A 17,453-nucleotide genomic window follows, 5' to 3' on the forward strand; every position below is an offset into this window, starting at 1 on the left:
TATGCATCATTGATTTGGATCACTTTTTGTCTAAATATAAATCTTATAATGTAAGCGAATAAAAGAAATAAACCACTTTCAGACATTATCAGATTTTTTTTTTAATGTACTATAACCGCATGCATGACCCAAAGCGTTCTATTCTTTTCAAAGTAAATGATCTTATTAGGAAAGTTAGTCTGTAATGTATGCTTGTACTAATCAATTGAGTGCTCAAAACTAACTGTAAAACTTTTAAAAATCTCTCTCTACAAAACTTTGACAGTTATCCAGTTACTAGAACCAGGTTTGGTCTCTTCTGTATATTTCTTTTGGCATAATTCTGAAATAGGATCTGAAATGCTTTGTTCCACAATGTTGCAGCATAGATGATGGAAGAGGGCTGAGTATGGATCCCTGTGGAACATCGCAGATACTGTACACAGAACAAAACTGCTCCTATGCGGTATGCAGGAGTAGGGATAAAAAAAAAATCAACAGTAGGAAAGTCAGCAGATCATCACTGTAGCAACATGTCATACATTATCTGATAAATGTCTCTAATGTTGTATTGTAGTTACTGTCATGTTATTTAACTCAAGGCTAAAGTCTAGTTAAGAGTTTTAGTATTATTACTTTTAACTAATTATTTTGAATATTTAAGATATACTTTTAAAAAAAGGGGAAGTGCTGGTTCACGGGGTTAAAGGTCTGGATTGTTGATTGGAGGATCGGTGTTTCGTGCCTGGCACCACTGTTGGATTCTTGGGCAAGAGCTTTATGTTACATACAACCCAGCCACTGTATGTAGTGCAAAAACCTGTGCTAGATCTTGCAATATGGACACCGCTAGAATAAAAGGGAAAAAGTCCACATATATGATACATCATGTGATTTTTGCAGCCCTTTCTGTAATGATTTCAACTTTCATGTCACAGCTCCCATAGCAACATTTGAGATCAATACTGATGGTCATTAAATATTAACTATGAGGAATATATACTAATTACATACCAAACATGGACGTAATGAAAAACAAAGCTGGGAGCAACAGATGGTGAACCTACAGCTGTCTACAATGATTTATGTAACTCACATTAATATTAAATACAGATGTTTTTGTGAAAAAAACTCACAGCACCAGGTAAAGCTGAGAACACCGCGCTACGGTTTATGACTAAATTGCATTCGCCAAAGTTGTTAAACATTTACGAGCATTTGCTTTATGGCCCACAGTTCCCATCAAACGATTATGCACACTTGACTGAGAACATGATTTTCTTTTAATGATGCTAAAACCTTTTAAGTAAATATAACTAGTTAGATAATTGCATGGGTACAGTGCAAAAGTTTGTATTATTGAGGTTGCTTTAACTAACATGATTTACTGCAACGATGATTTTAGTATTAATAAACTCGTTAAGTCGAACAGGTTTTTATTGTCATTTTAACCACATACGGTTCAGGACACAGTCAAAGGAAACCACGTTCCTCCAGGACCAAGGTGCTACATACAACACCATAAATTAACCAAACTAGATAAGACACCAAATTAACACCGTAACACCAACAAACTGTAAGTGATGCTAGCAAATTAAGTTAACCAATTTAATCGACTGATCAATCAGCCATAACATTAAAATCACTAACAGGTGACGTGAATATAGCTGATTTTTCGATTCAATTCTGTTTTATTTATATAGCATTTTTAACAATGGTAATTATCGCAAAGCAGCTTTACCGAATAAAAATTATGGAAATGAATTAAAATAATGTGAAGGAATACTATATAAAGCAGAAAGTGAACTGCCAGATCTCAATGTTGATGTGAAGTGTAAGGATCTGAGGGATTTTAACAAGGGCCGAATTGTGATGTCAAGAAGACCGTATCAAAGCAACTTCAAAGAACTGCAGATGTTCCTGGTCTGCAGTGGTGAGTGTGTGTCGCTTACCTAAGGAAGAGATGACACCAGGATGCATTATGGAAAAAAGGGAAGTTGACAGAGGCCGATGTGATGCGATGTTTTGCTGGGTGACCTCGGTTCCTGTCATTTATGTGGACGTTATTTGACACCTACCTAAACATTACTCCTGACCAGGTTACACACCTTCATGGAGACGATGTTCCCTGATGGCAGTGACGGATGGTACTGCATTATCCTGCTCCTGTAATATTTATTCGCTAGATGGAATGGTCAACATCTGAGCAGAAAAACACATTAAAGTTAAAAGATGTATATACAATAAACTGTGTAATAAAAATCACAACACTTTCATTCTGTAATAATGCAGTATTTATTAATAAGATTTAATCAACTTAAATATCCTCTTTCTTTTTTTTTTGATACTTCACATATTTGGTTATCACATACAGGATTTTCAAATATTAGGTGCCACATGTTCACAAATGATATGAAACATGTACATATAATTAAATATATGTAAATTATATACAAATTATATGCAAATAATATGTAAGAACTTAGAAAACAAACATGTAAATTGTACATGTAAAATGTAATTTTTTCCCCCAACATGTACACGTATTTTAACATATTTTTTATACAGTCCATCTTAACAAATGTTAATATGGTGGAAAAGTATAAGGGATAATAAATTAAACTAAATAAAAATAAATCTTTTTTCTCATTTTTTATTTTTCACATATTTATTATTTTTCTTTTCCTATTTTCATATATTTTTCCATGTGACCAAAAACAAATAGCTCATCAATTTGTTTTACATTGTCACACATTAAATTATATATTTTTATAATATATATTTTTTCATTTTTCGTCACACTTCCAAAAAAATCTAAGCCCAAAAATAAAGTTTTTTAATTGACAAACCAAATATAATGATTTCTAAAACATTCAAATGTTAAAATAGGGTTTTTCCTCATGTATATAATTTTTTTATTTTATGTTGTCATATATAGCATATTTGCTTTTTCTTTGAAATGCAACAAATATATATATATATATATATATATATATATATATATATATATATTCAAAATTTTAAATGATTTTTTTCTCAAGTTGTCACATATTCACATATGTAATTTAGTTTAATGTGACAAGTTATGAGTAAATAAGAAACACAAAAACATTTCAATTGCACAGATGACATTTTCACATGTTGATTTTACATGGTACTCCTTCACATTTTATCTTTTGTCACATATAAATGATTTGCGATGTTGAATTTTGTGCAAGAAAATGACCAAAAAATTTTAATGATATATTGTTGTTTTGAAACGTGAAGTACATCAATGTGATAACTTGTAGCAATGTGATTTTAGACTTGGTAGAACTTTAACATCTTTTTTTTTTCAGCATTGATATGAAACCCCTTTTTCAGCAGCAAAACCTGCCTCACGCCCCAAGTCTCCTGGGATAGGCTCCAGATCCCCCGCGACCCTGAATACAGGATAAAGCGGTTATAGACGATGAGTGCGTGAGTGAGTGTGAAGGTACATGATAAGTATTCAGTATATGAGCACTTTTTGCTTTGTGTGTGTTGTGGGTAAACTATTTCTTTAAATCATAACTACCCAACTATAAAAGACCAGACATGAAATTAATAATAATCATAATAATAATCATAATAATAAAAATAATAAACCCTGACTTCTTCAATTCAATGCATAAATTATAAAAACTACAAAAATGACCATGTGTTGGTGATATATTTCAGGCATAACAAATTAAATGATAAATAAAAAATAAAATGGAAACACTCTGTTATTTTAATTAGAAAATATAAACATTTACTATATTAAAGCAAATTTGCCATATTATACATAAAAACGGTTAGCTAGCGAATTAGACAGGATAACTTTTTAGGTAATTATGGAAACTCAAACTAACAGGTCGTGATGATTATTTACACAGCCTCTGTAAACTCTAACTTTGAAAAGCAGAATTGATACTAAAGCTTTAAATGAAATGTGGTGTAAATATGCCATACAGAGTATTTCAGGGGTATCACCAATCACTAAATAAAATAACTTTATATATACACATATACTGTTTATATACATATAAAATATTTCTTTTTTTTTTATTTTCATTTTAAATATTTCTTTAATTACCTATATAATAGTACTATTTTGTGTTATAATTAGAAAATGTTATTAGAAATTTATTTTAATTGAATATGTGAGAACTTCTTGCTATTCTGACATACCCAAAACATAAATGTAGCATTAGCATTGCTTAAAGGGGTTTTATTACTTTTCTATGCCTTAAAATCTACTCTCTCTCTCTCTCTCTCTCTCTCCCTGTGTGTGTGGGTGTGTGTGTTACTGCAGTTTCATAAACAGATTTAATGAGCTAGAAGTAATAAGCAACATAAAAACAGTTTAACTACTGCTAGCTTTCGCCTTTCATATTACACAATACAACACAAAGGTAGTGTAATTTTAACTAGCACGTATACTAGCAAACGTAACTAACGTGAACTAGCACACAAGATAAGAATTTCTGCTAGATAAACTAGCCAATTCATGTTAGATAATAAACTTGTGTGTTAAAGAGTATTTTAAGCTTTATTATTTTTAGGCTGAATGAAGAAAAATAGTAGTGATGGAACAGGACCAAGTTGAGGCTAGTTGATCAGGTTTTTGATTTGTGTGTTTAAAGGTGCAAGTAGCGTCACTGTGCAGCCTAGGCAAATTTCACCCCCACGCCCGAGCCAACACACACTTTTGGCTCACACTCATTTGCCTTACAGCTGCTGGGAACAGATAACGTTACAGTTTGTCCTGGTAAATAAACAACGTGTTGATAAATAGGTCGCTCTGCACAACAGTGTAACCAAATTATTAACCTATTACTAGCAAAGCAAGGCATGGGAGGCATTAAATACTCCAGTATCCACAACAATAATTATAATATTCAATTCTACTAATTCACTTTGTTACCAGTGAGAGTGAGAGATTGCCAAATTAAGACAATAATTCAAAAGATGAAGTGAATTCATTACAATTAAATTTGAGAAGTTTTGAAGTGAGAGGATGCAGAAGCTGTAGATATTGGAGCGCTACGGTGGGACTATGACTAGAGAATAACGTACCAGGTTTACTTAGGTATACTTAGTTTAAACAGTTATTTTAGTTTCCTGGTAATGTACATTTTGCGTACATTACTATTTTGCCAAGTTGTTTTTGTGCTGGATTTGTTAAGTTTTGACAACCTACGATTGTTCATGACAATCATCAACGTTCCCAACAACCAATCTCTGATCACTATTGATTCCAATGACCAATAATTTATCACTTCTGATCAAAAAGACCATTCACTGATAACCTTTGACTCCAATAACCAATCACTGATCACTCTTGATCCCAATGACCAATCGCTGATTAGTATTGATTTTAATGACCAATCACTAATCAATTTTGAACCCAAGGAGCAATCAATGATTAATATTGACCCCAATGACCAATGGGTCATCACTGTTGAACCCAATAACAAAACATTGATCATTATTTATCCCAATAACCAATTACTGATCACTATTGATCCAAATGGCCAATCATAAATCACTATAGATCCCAATGAATGATCATCATTGATCTTAATGACCAAATCACTGAACATTACAGATCCCAATGGCAAATCACTCATCACTATGAATCACAATGGCCAATCACTGATCACCATTGATCCTGATGATCAATTACTGATCATTCATTACACCAATGACTAGTCACTGTTTAGTGACAATCACTGTCAATCACTGATCACCATCATGTTCATGGAATCAATCCTCTGTCTTTCTTTTTCATTTTATATTCCATTCTTGGTGATTACACAGTATTAGCAGAGTGCTGTTATACTTGTAACTGTTTTATTTACGTCAGTTTATTAAACCCTACTTACTACTGCTTAATTTTGCCTACATTCATGATATAATTTATAGAATGTCACATTTATAGACTTGTTTCTATAAGAAATAATATAGTGTATCATCTATTACCTTAAAATCTGATCAAACTTCCTTGTTCAGGAAACATTTACTGATCTACAAATGATCACGACTAACCAACAAATATGCAAACCTGGTGACCTCTCGTAACTTTTTAAGCATGGCTAAGCTGCTAGCCCTTGAAAAACTTTGGTGACACTGTCAGTCAATAATGACGGTGCGCCTGTAAACGCTGGTAAAGAAAATAAATTCTGAGCTAAGGGTACACAAATGTTTGCACTCAATTGTTTGCGAGCAACCACAGTGATGAGTCTGAACTTTCATTTATAACATTCTAGTCGTGTCTAAACTGAGCTGAGCTGTGAGTTGTATACATGAAGTCAAAATGTTCTCTCTTGGTAGATTTAAAGCAGGACATCAGCGAGAAAAAAAAAATTCCATTCATCTCAAAGGCACAGTAAATGTCTAACACAGATAAAACCATGGGACGCTTACATAACACAACGCCTATTGATAAAGACTGATATGATAGAAGGCACTGTAGAATTGTGCAGCCTGTTTCGTTTACAGAAATTGATTAGATTTACCTCTGATGGAGTGCTTTAATCTGTGATCAAGCTCTAAAAGAAGAAAAGCACCACCCACAGACTTGCTTTATCCACCTACCACCTCTACTGTCAAACTAGTCCAAATTAGTGTAACTACGGCAACGCTGGCAATCCTGCAAATTCAAAATGTTCTCTCACATGGTATTGTGTGGCACCGACAGATAAGGGTGCTATAATGTCTCAAGTGTATTTGCAAAAGTTAAATAATTCATAAAACACTTTCAAGGACAAATGGAATGTTGGCACGTAGGTTTTGTTTCCTAGAAATGTTGGTTAAATGCAAGAAGAGGACAAAAGATTATGTGAAGAAGTTGTAAAGGAAAGAATATCCTATGTGCATGTCTGAAACATGAACATATGAAAGCATGCTAAGCACCGCTTAAGGTTATAATACATTCACAGAATCTGGTGAGGCTGGGCATGACAACCCGTCTGTCACATTTCCTCATATAATACACCTGAGAATAAAATCAACATACTCTAACTGGCACGTAGTCGATCACTTCCAAAGAGTTTATAGTTCAGCACTTTCTCTTTGAAGTCTGTTTTTTTCCCTCCTAGAATACAGTATATTGCTGCTCACTGTACAGGCCATTTATTTATATTTCCACTTAAATTATTATTTACTTTTTCACGCTTTAAGACAATAATCAACTTTGGAACTTTTTTCAAAAGTATAATTGATTTTTTTTCTTGATAACAACACAACACAACACGAGAGTGTTATACACTGAGAAAATCACCATTGCGTTTTCTTCTTTTGTTTTTATGCGTTTGTCCAAAACAGAGTGTGAACAATGATTTAGCGGCTTTCCTACATTTCTGAATTTGATCCCAAACTGGTGTGAAATTAGAATCTCAAATTCAAAAACATCTCGAGCATGATGAAGATGCAATTTTGAAATGTAGGCCCTGACTTAAAAACATGGTAGCTGGTAGGTGGATCATAAGCATGCTAAGCACCGCTTTGGGACTGTGTAAGTGCTGGGGCTTTATCCTAACGGATCGTAAAGCAGAATTTCTACATGTTGCTACTATTTAAATATGGCGTGTCAATTCTCAAGATTATTCAAGACTTGCCTTGGTTCTATTCTAAAGAACTATTAAGGTCATGTTTTGGACAGCGTGTCTGAGCTCATCATCACATGGTGACACCAGCCGTATAAGAGGACAGACTGATGAATCCCAATCTAGCTAATTACTCTGAGTATCTGCATTTCAAATTGACGTTTAGTGCGCTACGTAAAACAGGTGGGGGAAATCAATTCAGTTGCATATCACAATATTTTTGTGTGGCAATTGATCTCCAAAATGTATTTTTTAAATAATTAATTCATTTAAAATTCATATATGTAAAATTTATGCATTTGAGGTGGTAAAATGTTGCAGTGACTTTATAATCCCACAGGTGGCGCACTCTAAACAATTCCTACATTGGCAGGCAGCACAGCATCCTGTATGGTAGGAGCAATTTATTTGCAAGGTTATGTTTAGAAATGTAACTAAATATGATAACATTGGTGCCTAGGTATCGTGATAATATGGTATCGTCTGGTCCCTGTTGATTCCCATCCATACTACATAAGGTGGTAGAACACTTTGTTTTATTTAAGTGGTTTTAGTGCATCTTAGTAAGGAGGATGAAGCGGTTTAAGGCTCAGCTCTAGATTCTAGTTTCCTAAGTTTATTTTCTGCTAGCTATACTGAAATTTAAATAGTAATAAGAAGGAACTGAAACCAGTTGGATCCGGGTCGGTGTTAACAGGAAAGCTGACAGGATGAGAAGATAATGGGTTCATAATATGGATAATATGGTCCATGACTAAAAAAATCATGTAGCAAGTCTTGGGAAACTGTTAAGGGTTTGACAGAAATCGTAGAAGTCCTTGAAGAACGTCATAAAATTTTCCAGGCAAATTCGGGAGGAACTTCACAGGTAAATCTGAAAAAGATGGTAGACGTCTTCTGACGATTTGGCTTGAGTTTGGCACATTGTGAGTGTGTTTGTAGCCTTTTATGGCTAATGCCTGGACAATTCATAGCAGATTAAGCCATGCGAGTTCACAGTTGAGTAATTCAGGACAGTCCCATAAACTCAGTTTACCTGTTAAATCATTAAATAATTCATAAATAAACGGGAGTTTCATAGATTTGAGAAAATAGCAAACAAACAGCAAACACCACACGCTCTACTCTTTTCCATCTGTATACTGTACTCATGTCTATCACACTTCCTTATTTAGTCTGGGTCCAACATTATACCTATAGCTTTCTGCGAAGCTGCGTTGTAAGGATGCTGTCTTCTGTTAAAAGTGCTATATACAGTAATGTGCAAAAGTCTACAAATGAATGCTACAGCAAGGAGATCTTAAAAAAAAAAAAAAGAACTATAAAGCTCAGTAAACAGTAATTAATGAAACAAAGTCGGTATTTGGTGGGAGAATGCTTTGATGAGTTTCAGGAATAATTTGTGCAGTTTAATAATGAAATTAGCTACTAAGATTTATTGCGCATCCTGTAGAGCCACCCACAGTTCACTTTGATTCCCGTTTCCGCATCTTTTTTGCACACAAAGCTTCCATTTTTCCGGTCCAAAAAGTGGTTTCTTGTATAACATGCTGCCTTCTTTCCTGGCATTCAAATATTCTTCTTCAACTTTTGATTTTGTGTTGGAATACTGAATTTTGAAAATCAGGAATGTTTTTGTATTGATGCAATAATTAAAATAATAATAAAAAATAAATCTATAGGAAAGTGTGTACTAATAACACAGGCTGCCTAAGACTTTTGCACGGTACTGTAAATCAAACCAAATTAAATTAAGCAGTGTTTTTGCCACATTATATCACCAATACCAAACTAATTCAGTGCAGGATGTAAGTAACGTGGGACGCATTAAACACAAAGACATTTATTAAACCAGCCAAAGTTCCTATATTTTATTTATCACAGTTTATGCACAGATTCTTCCAGAAACTGCAAAATTATCTTTTTTAAAAATCGACTGATGTTATTAATGCACTATACAAAGTGACAAAGTGGTGTTGAGCTGCATTGGTATTGGTCATATAAAGTGTTAGGAGTGCTACTTCATAATGCATCCATGTTAATAAATTATAATGCATACAGTAATAAACTTAGCGGCAAAACGTAAAGTATTGTAACCTCTAAACCTACATAAATATTTCACTTCTGAATGCATTATAATTAGATAACTTGTAACATCATAGATTATATCATGGTTGATTTGACCTTCAATAAAAAAAAAATCTTCCTCTCAGGGGCCATTGCTGATTTCCAGTCAGCGAGCATGGAGCGATCTCAGATAACTCAATCCGCCTGCATTAACCCCGTTCTCTTGTGATTATAGCGAATAGCACATCTGGAATCTGTCATTTTGTATTTGGTAAGCGACATATGAAGAACAGAGTCCAGATCTCGGACTGCAATGTTTGCTTCCCAGGATGATAATCAATTTAGCGACACGTACACATGCCAGGGCCGAGCGGTTCTATCTGTCTAAAAGCGTCGATTGTTTGCATGCTGGACTCACTCAGCTTTCGTGCCGAGATCCCAAAAGCCAGCGTCTATTAGAACGAGATTAATCGTTCATATCCCGCCGTCATCATCCTCAAGCGTAGATTTAAACACTTTTCTATAAATAACTGCAGTCACACTTGTGCACTTCCACTAGGATCAGGAGAAGCCAGTTTCCTGCACTCATCGTTGTCCTTAGCTGGATCCTTCATGCCGTCCACAGGGGTTTCTTTCTGCGTCTCTTTCTGTCCTTCCAGCGAACAGTTGGACACTGCGTTGGCCACCTGGCAGAACTTCCTCAGGAGGATCTCTCGAAGGAGCAGGTACACCCACGGATCCAGGATCTGATTAAGCGAGGCCAGGCGAATGGCTGTCAGGAAGAAGTTGCAGTCCATCGGTAGTTCCCGGCTGGGCAGGAGAGGAATCGATTTGCAGTGATGAGAAGATGTGTGGTTGGAGATCATCTTCAACATCAGGACCTGTGAAAAGACAGCGGTTGGTCAGTAACTGTGCATTGTACAGCATTACCTCGGCAAAGGAATTCAATCCGTTCTGGAGGCGAGTTCTTAAAGTGAAATTTTGTATTGTGAAATGCACTGTCCCATAGGAAATAATGTAAATACAGATAATCCGTTCCAGTCACCCAAAAATATTACCAATTTTCAACATCATATTTTTTGCATTTAGAAACAATCAAAACACAGAAAAGACATGTAAATGAAGTTAAATGAAATAAATAGACATTAAACCTTACTTAACCTTAAGTTATGATTCCTCATAGCCATCCGGGTGTTGTGCGTAACTTATGTGAATTTGCTAAGTAACCGCAAACAGGCACACAAACACTTCAGCTCGGTTCGTCACTGGTATGCTGAAAACGCTTCGTATGGCAAGGCAAATATCTTGCAAAATTTCATTTCTTAAGACAAACTTTTTTGTGAGGTGGAGCGTTTGTATTGTGAGGTACCAGCTTTGCAAAACCAGTGGGAAAACTCTTATTACCTTCATGACATATTTTATTGGTCACAGTTTTGGTTCTGGAGAATCCAATGTTCTGCAACTTTCCCTTCACAAACACACTTTAGACATGTTAGGAACAAAGAAAACAATAAATGGTTCTCCAGGACGAGAGTTGAGAGTTGGGAACATGTTTTCCAAAGAATATTCTTCACGGGAAATTTCCCTTCCACATTTCCTGGTGGTAGCAGCAAGCTTCAATCCAGACTTCTTTACCTGTCCAAAATAAGGCCTGCAACCATGAAAAGGAACCTCAGTTCTGCTAGTTGTAAACGTGACCTTATTCTTTCAGTTGGCTCCACGCTCTTAGCAGTGATTGTGTTTTTCTAGGGTGTTTCTTTGGTATTACAGGAACACAGTAGGTTGCCAGGGTGTTGCTAAGTGGTCTGCATGGAATCCTAGGTGTTTGCTAAGGGCTTGCTGAGGTTTTTCAGTTGGCTATCAGTGTGGTTGCTAGGTACCCCTAAAGGTTGCTGTGGTGCTGCTGGTGTTGGTAATTCAGGTGGTGGCTGTGGTGTTGGTAGGTGATTCCTCTGTTATTGCAGATGATTGTTGGAGTTCTGCTTTGTGGTTGCTATCATACTCCAAGATGCTTTGGTGTTCCTCGTGGTGTTCCTATGGTATATCAGGTTGCTATGTGGTTCAGATGGAATCCTAGTTCATTACTCTAGTTTTCCATGTGGCTCTTAGTGTATTCCTAGGATATGGGTAATTCTAGGAAAAGAAAACAGTTAAATTTGTACTAAATACAGCATAACTTTTTAATATGGCAACTTGATTTAGCTCGGTGGGACTGCAGATGCTTCATATGAGCCTCATCTGAACTTTGGAATGAAGTTCTGCAAGGAACGAGGGTTGTCTCTGATTACCAAAATTGTACGTGTTCTAGGTGACAAGCAGGGAAATGTATAACAAATTATGCCTATGGTAATGTACGTTTAAAATTTACAAAATCTCAAAATTCCTTCACCATGATGTGAATGACTCACTGCCAGTTATTGCAAATGCTCGATTGCAGTTGGTGTTGCCAAGTAGGGTGCAAACAGTTATTTGGTTTAGGGGGCAATTACTTTTTTACATAGGGGGCTGGCAGGTTTGGACAGCTTTTTTCCCTTAATAAATGAAAATAATTGAAAAACTGCATTTTGTACTTACTCTGGTTATCTTTGTGTAATCTAAAAACTTATTTGACAATCTCAACTATTTAAGTGTGACAAAAAAAAGTAAAAAAAAAAGAACAAAAAAACAGAAGTGGGTTAAATACTCTGTAGCGGCACTGTATATGCACCGCAATTTTGATTATTGTTTTCAGATAAAGTTCTAATTAGAATGCTTTTGGGAAGCCAAGAACCCTTAATTATCTCTTGAAATTATCTTCAAAGAGCCGCTGAAGAACCCTGAGTGTTGAGGACAACCTCCAACTGTTTGCTCATCCTGTTGTGTTTATTTAATACCTAGCTTTTTCTTCCTTGATACACACTTCTTTCCTATTGGGAAACACTAACTCCAGGTTCTATGCAAACCCTTTATAAGATTCCACATTATTTGTTTTTTCCTTCTGTTTACAGCCTGAGGTGACTTTAAGACTGTTGTTTCTTCTCTGCGTGTTTATTTTACAGAAGCTCCTGGAATGTAAAGAGATCTTCTTCAAATATTAGAACAGTAGTTATATGGTGCAGCTGCTGCAAGGTCTACGTAGGTCTCCGTGTTTTATCTCCTGTCACGTCTTGTGTAACGAACTCCGAGCCTCTGCATACGCCTTCTGTCATGCTGTTGTAGAAAAATAATCAACAACCGCGCGGCATGATGAAATAGAGCTACTGCTTCCTTTAACAGCCCATCCTCAAGTGTGTTATCCCTTCAGCCATTTGTTCCTTCTTCAGTCTCTCCTAAACATCACGTATCAACGATCACACGTTTCTACATACATAATAATCACGTGGAGTGTTCATCGTACATGAGCCGTTTCCATGGAAACTACGACGTATCAGAACGAGCTCATTAATACAAACCTGCGCTTACTGTCCGTGGTGCCGTTACAGAAAATTAATCAACACCTTCCAACCAACCAGAATCAAGAATTCAATAGCATTATTCTCACCTTAACATACCCAAGAGAAGACGGGAATCATTTCATGCAGTCACATGACCATGAAGAAAGGCTTAGGTTGAGGTCTCGTCCTTCTGAGCGCAAGTGAGACAGGCTCGCTCTGTGTAGTCGATATTTCAACACTTCCAAAGTTGCATTTAAACCAAGTCCTTTTAAAAATGACCGTTCTGTCCTGTTAAGCCAACATGATGACTACCAGATGCCTGAGAATGTTAAACAGCTGATGGCAGGAGTGTGAGTACCAGCGTTCTCCTGGCTGGCAGAGATTCACCAGCAACATGAGCGCCAGGGAACAATGAACAGAAACTGGACAGCTAAAGGTTATTAGAGTTTATTACGCAAAAGAGCTCATTACCGAAGCGCAACCCATCGTGTTCTGGCACAGAGGAAAAACCTTCTTTTTTTTCTTCTTCTTCTTCAACATCTGTAGTTAATTAGGTTCCTTCAGGATCAGACTGAGGAACTTTTAAAGCTAGTTTTTTAATGGTGAGGAATTTTGTTTTTCAAGAACCGTCCGACGCGGAGTGGACAGGATTTACTACGGATTTAGTTTCTTCAGATAGAAAGAGTTGAGGACATTTTAGGCTGTGATTTAAGGGGCAAAAAAGGGAAGTTGAACTCGGCTGTTTGTAGTCGTTAGTTTTTATAATGAAACGTTTGAGCAAAATTATAAACACACTAATAATGTTTGTTGTAAAAATTGACATTCCCTAAAAAAATAGATTTCAGGTTGAATACATAATAAGTGCTACATAATAATAATAATAATAATAATAATAATAATAATAATAAAGGGAGCAATTTCCCTCTGGAATTAATAAAGTTATTTGTATCTTGAATAATAATCATACCACTATTACTACACTTTTAATCGCCTGTCGCCTCGCATCTCCAGGTTCCAGATTTCATTCCCGCCTCGGGGTCCGTGTGCATGGAGTTTGCATGTTCTCTCTTGGTGGGTTTCCCCCGGCTGCTCCGGTTTCCTCCCACAATACAAAGACATGCAGATTAGCCTAATTGCTGTTCCCAAATTGCCTGTAGTGAGTGGATGACAATCAGGCTTAAAGCTGGAAACCCAAAGTAACTGCCATAGAAATTATGGTTCTCATACTTTTATATATATATATATATATATATATATATATATATATTTTTTACAATTTATTACATATAATAAAAGTAGTACAATTCATTATTTTTATTTTTATTATTATTAATATTATTAATGGGATTTGGTGGCTCATTGTAGGTTTCTTGCCTGGGCTGGGTTCGATTCCCACCCAGGGCCCAAACCCCAGCCACTGGATGCAGTGCCGGCCCCAAGCCCAGATAAAATGGGAGGGTTGTGTCAGTAGGGGCATCCAGCATTAAACCTGTGCCAAAGTTGTGTGTGGATGGGATGGTGCTCTGTGGCGACGAGATCGGCCCGAAAGACCAACAACAACATTATTATTGGGAAACTGTTTTATTTTATTTTCCTGACAACATTTGTTTTACCTCTACACTGGAGCATGCAGCATCTCTCTCTATGTCTCTCTCTCTCTCTCTCCTGATTATTCATCACTCTCATGTTTCCTGTAATTTTAATTAGCTAAAAGGACATACTGATGGTTTCTGTGGTTTCCTCACACCACCACCACGTGTGAAAGAAAGTGAGTGCACACCCGGACACCTCTGCTGCTCTCCAAGTGCTTATTGTGCATAAAAATGCATTAAAAAAAAGATGAAAAAAAACTTTAAAAAAATATACTACTACAGTTGAGAAAAAAAAATGCTCCCAATTATGCAATAAGAACATTAAAACAATAACGTTCTGATATTTCTATATTATTACATACAATAATAGTACTACCATTTATTATTATTATTATTATTATTATTATTATTATTATGGGGAAAATATATTTTATTTTCCTGCCCACATTTTCTTTTACCTCTGCACTGGAGCATGCAGCATCCCATCTTTTTTGTCTCTGATTATTTATAATTTTCATGTTTTCTGTAATTTTAATTAGCTAAAAGGACATACTGATGGGTTCTGTGGTTTCAAGCAAGCTCACACCCGGACAGCTCTGATCTGTGCATACAAATACATTTACTCACTCACTCACTCACTCACACACTGTATATTCCACTTTATACTGTATACAGGGTCACAGGGGCTGAAGCCTATCTCAGGAGACATGAGGTGGCAATTAATCGCAGGGCACGCACATGCATACACTTACTAGCTAACCGGAACGGCAATTAATCTAGTCTGCATGTCTTTCGACTGTGGGAGGAAACTGGAGTACCCGGAGGAAACCCATCAAGCACGGAGAGAACATACACACTCCATCCACACAGAAACCAGACCCTGGAGGTGCGAGGCAACAGTGCCAAACACTAAACCACCGTGTCATCACATAATAAGTGGTATATAATAATAATAATAATAATAGCAATAATAAAGTATTTAAATAAAAAGGAAGTCTAGTTTCAAGGATGTATTTGCTCCCTATTATGCAAGAAGAGGAAAAACATTCAAACAAAAATGTTCTCATATTTTTATATTATTACATAAAATAATAGTACTATATTTGATTATTATTATTATGTGGATTTTTTTTTATCCTGTTAACATTTTTTTACCTTTACACTGGAGCATGCAGCATCTCTCTCTCTCTCTGTCTTAATTATTTAAAAGGACATACCGATGGGTTCTGATGAGAAAACGAGGCCAATAATCGATTATTATTATTATTATTATTATTATAATAACACCGATATTTTACTGTTAAGTAAAAGGTTTTTACATCAAAATAAAGTAATTTATTATTATTATTATTATTATTATGTAAAAAAAACATTTTTCTTTTCCTGCAGACATTTTCTTTTGACTGGAGCATGCAGCATCTCTCTCTCTCTCTTCTGATTATTCATCATTTTCTGTGATTTTAATTAGCTAAAAGGACACACTGATGGGTTTCCTCACACCATGACCACGTGTGAAGGAAAGTGACTGCGCACCCGGCCACACCTCTCCAAGTGCGTTTATGTGCGTAAAAATACCGTACGTTAAAAAGTTTCCGCATAAATCGTAGTAATAAATAAAGTAATAATAATAATAACAATCATGATGCTGCTGCTGATGATAATAATAATAATAATTATTATTATTATAATAATAATTATGATGATGATAATAATAATAATAATAAACGCACACACCAGTAGAGGAGCCCAGCAGACGAGCAGCACGCACATGATGCCCATGAGCTGGATGACGGTCTCGGTGGTGAGTCTCTCCCACTGCCTGGAGCCCTGCGACGCGCTCGGTTTGACCCTGCAGCGCACCACCAACGCGCGGATCGTCACCACGTTACAGGAGAAGGTGACGAGCAGCGAGGAGATCCCGAGCGCGGCGAAGGTCACGGCGAAGAACGTGTTCCCGCTGACGTTCGAGTCCCCCGTGCTGATGAAGCACCACGTGCCGGGCCACTGCAGGGTGTACCTCCCGACCCCGACGACGGGCAGCAGCGCGAAGCAGAGCACCAGGCACCAGACGGAGACCAGCACGTGCTTGGTGACGGCGGTCCTCGTGCTGTTGGAGTACCAGTGCGGCGCCGTGATGGCCAGAGCCCGCTCCACGGCCATGGCGCTCGCGAAGAACAGCGAGCACAAGCCGAAGGTGGTCATGCACACGCCGAAGAAGGCGCACAGCGTGCCCGAGGGGTCGACGCGCTCCCACTGCAGCTCGGCTCGGTAGACGGAGATGACCACGGGGCTGGTGAGGAGCTGGCCGAAGAGGTCCGTCAGCGCCAGGGAGCCGATACAGAGCAGGAACGACTGCTTGCGCTTGTTCTCTTTCCTCCTGTACGCCGTGTAGACCAGCAGGATGGCCAGCAGGTTGCCCACCATCCCGGTCACCATCATGGTGATGGGAAACGCCACGGACACCGAGCTGCACGTGGCGCTCTGGGCGCCGGCGCTCGCGCCGCTGGGGTCGCGCGCCGGCCTGGACGCGTTCCACTCCAGCATCGCGTCCTGCGAGCGGTTCGAAGGGAGATGGGGTTCACATTCGGACGTCATCCTGTCTGTGTGACCATGGTCGTGGAGACGCACACACACACACACACACACACACACTCACAGCAGCGCCACGGGAGACGGCGCGCACGCGTTACGCGCGTCCGAGCGCAGAGGCGGGACTCCGAGCACTCCAGCGCGCGCACAGCCAGAGGAGCGTCTCTCTCACGAACACACACACACACACACACACACACACA

At 37.5% G+C, this 17,453-nt stretch overlaps 1 protein-coding gene across 1 annotated transcript; it reads right to left on the reverse strand.

Annotated features, from left to right (window-relative positions):
* Positions 1 to 9,076: 9,076 nt before the first annotated feature.
* ptger3 (prostaglandin E receptor 3 (subtype EP3)) lies at positions 9,077 to 17,394 on the reverse strand. Its single transcript, XM_053497776.1, has 2 exons — positions 16,396 to 17,394; positions 9,077 to 10,537 (listed from the first exon to the last, which is right to left on the reverse strand). The coding sequence occupies exons 1-2, from the start codon at positions 17,254 to 17,256 to the stop codon at positions 10,193 to 10,195; spliced, it is 1,206 nt and encodes a 401-aa protein (XP_053353751.1). The 5' UTR covers positions 17,257 to 17,394; the 3' UTR covers positions 9,077 to 10,192.
* Positions 17,395 to 17,453: the final 59 nt, after the last annotated feature.

Source organism: Clarias gariepinus, chromosome 6, assembly GCF_024256425.1.
Source record: "Clarias gariepinus isolate MV-2021 ecotype Netherlands chromosome 6, CGAR_prim_01v2, whole genome shotgun sequence".
Taxonomy (NCBI): Eukaryota; Metazoa; Chordata; class Actinopteri; order Siluriformes; family Clariidae; genus Clarias; species Clarias gariepinus.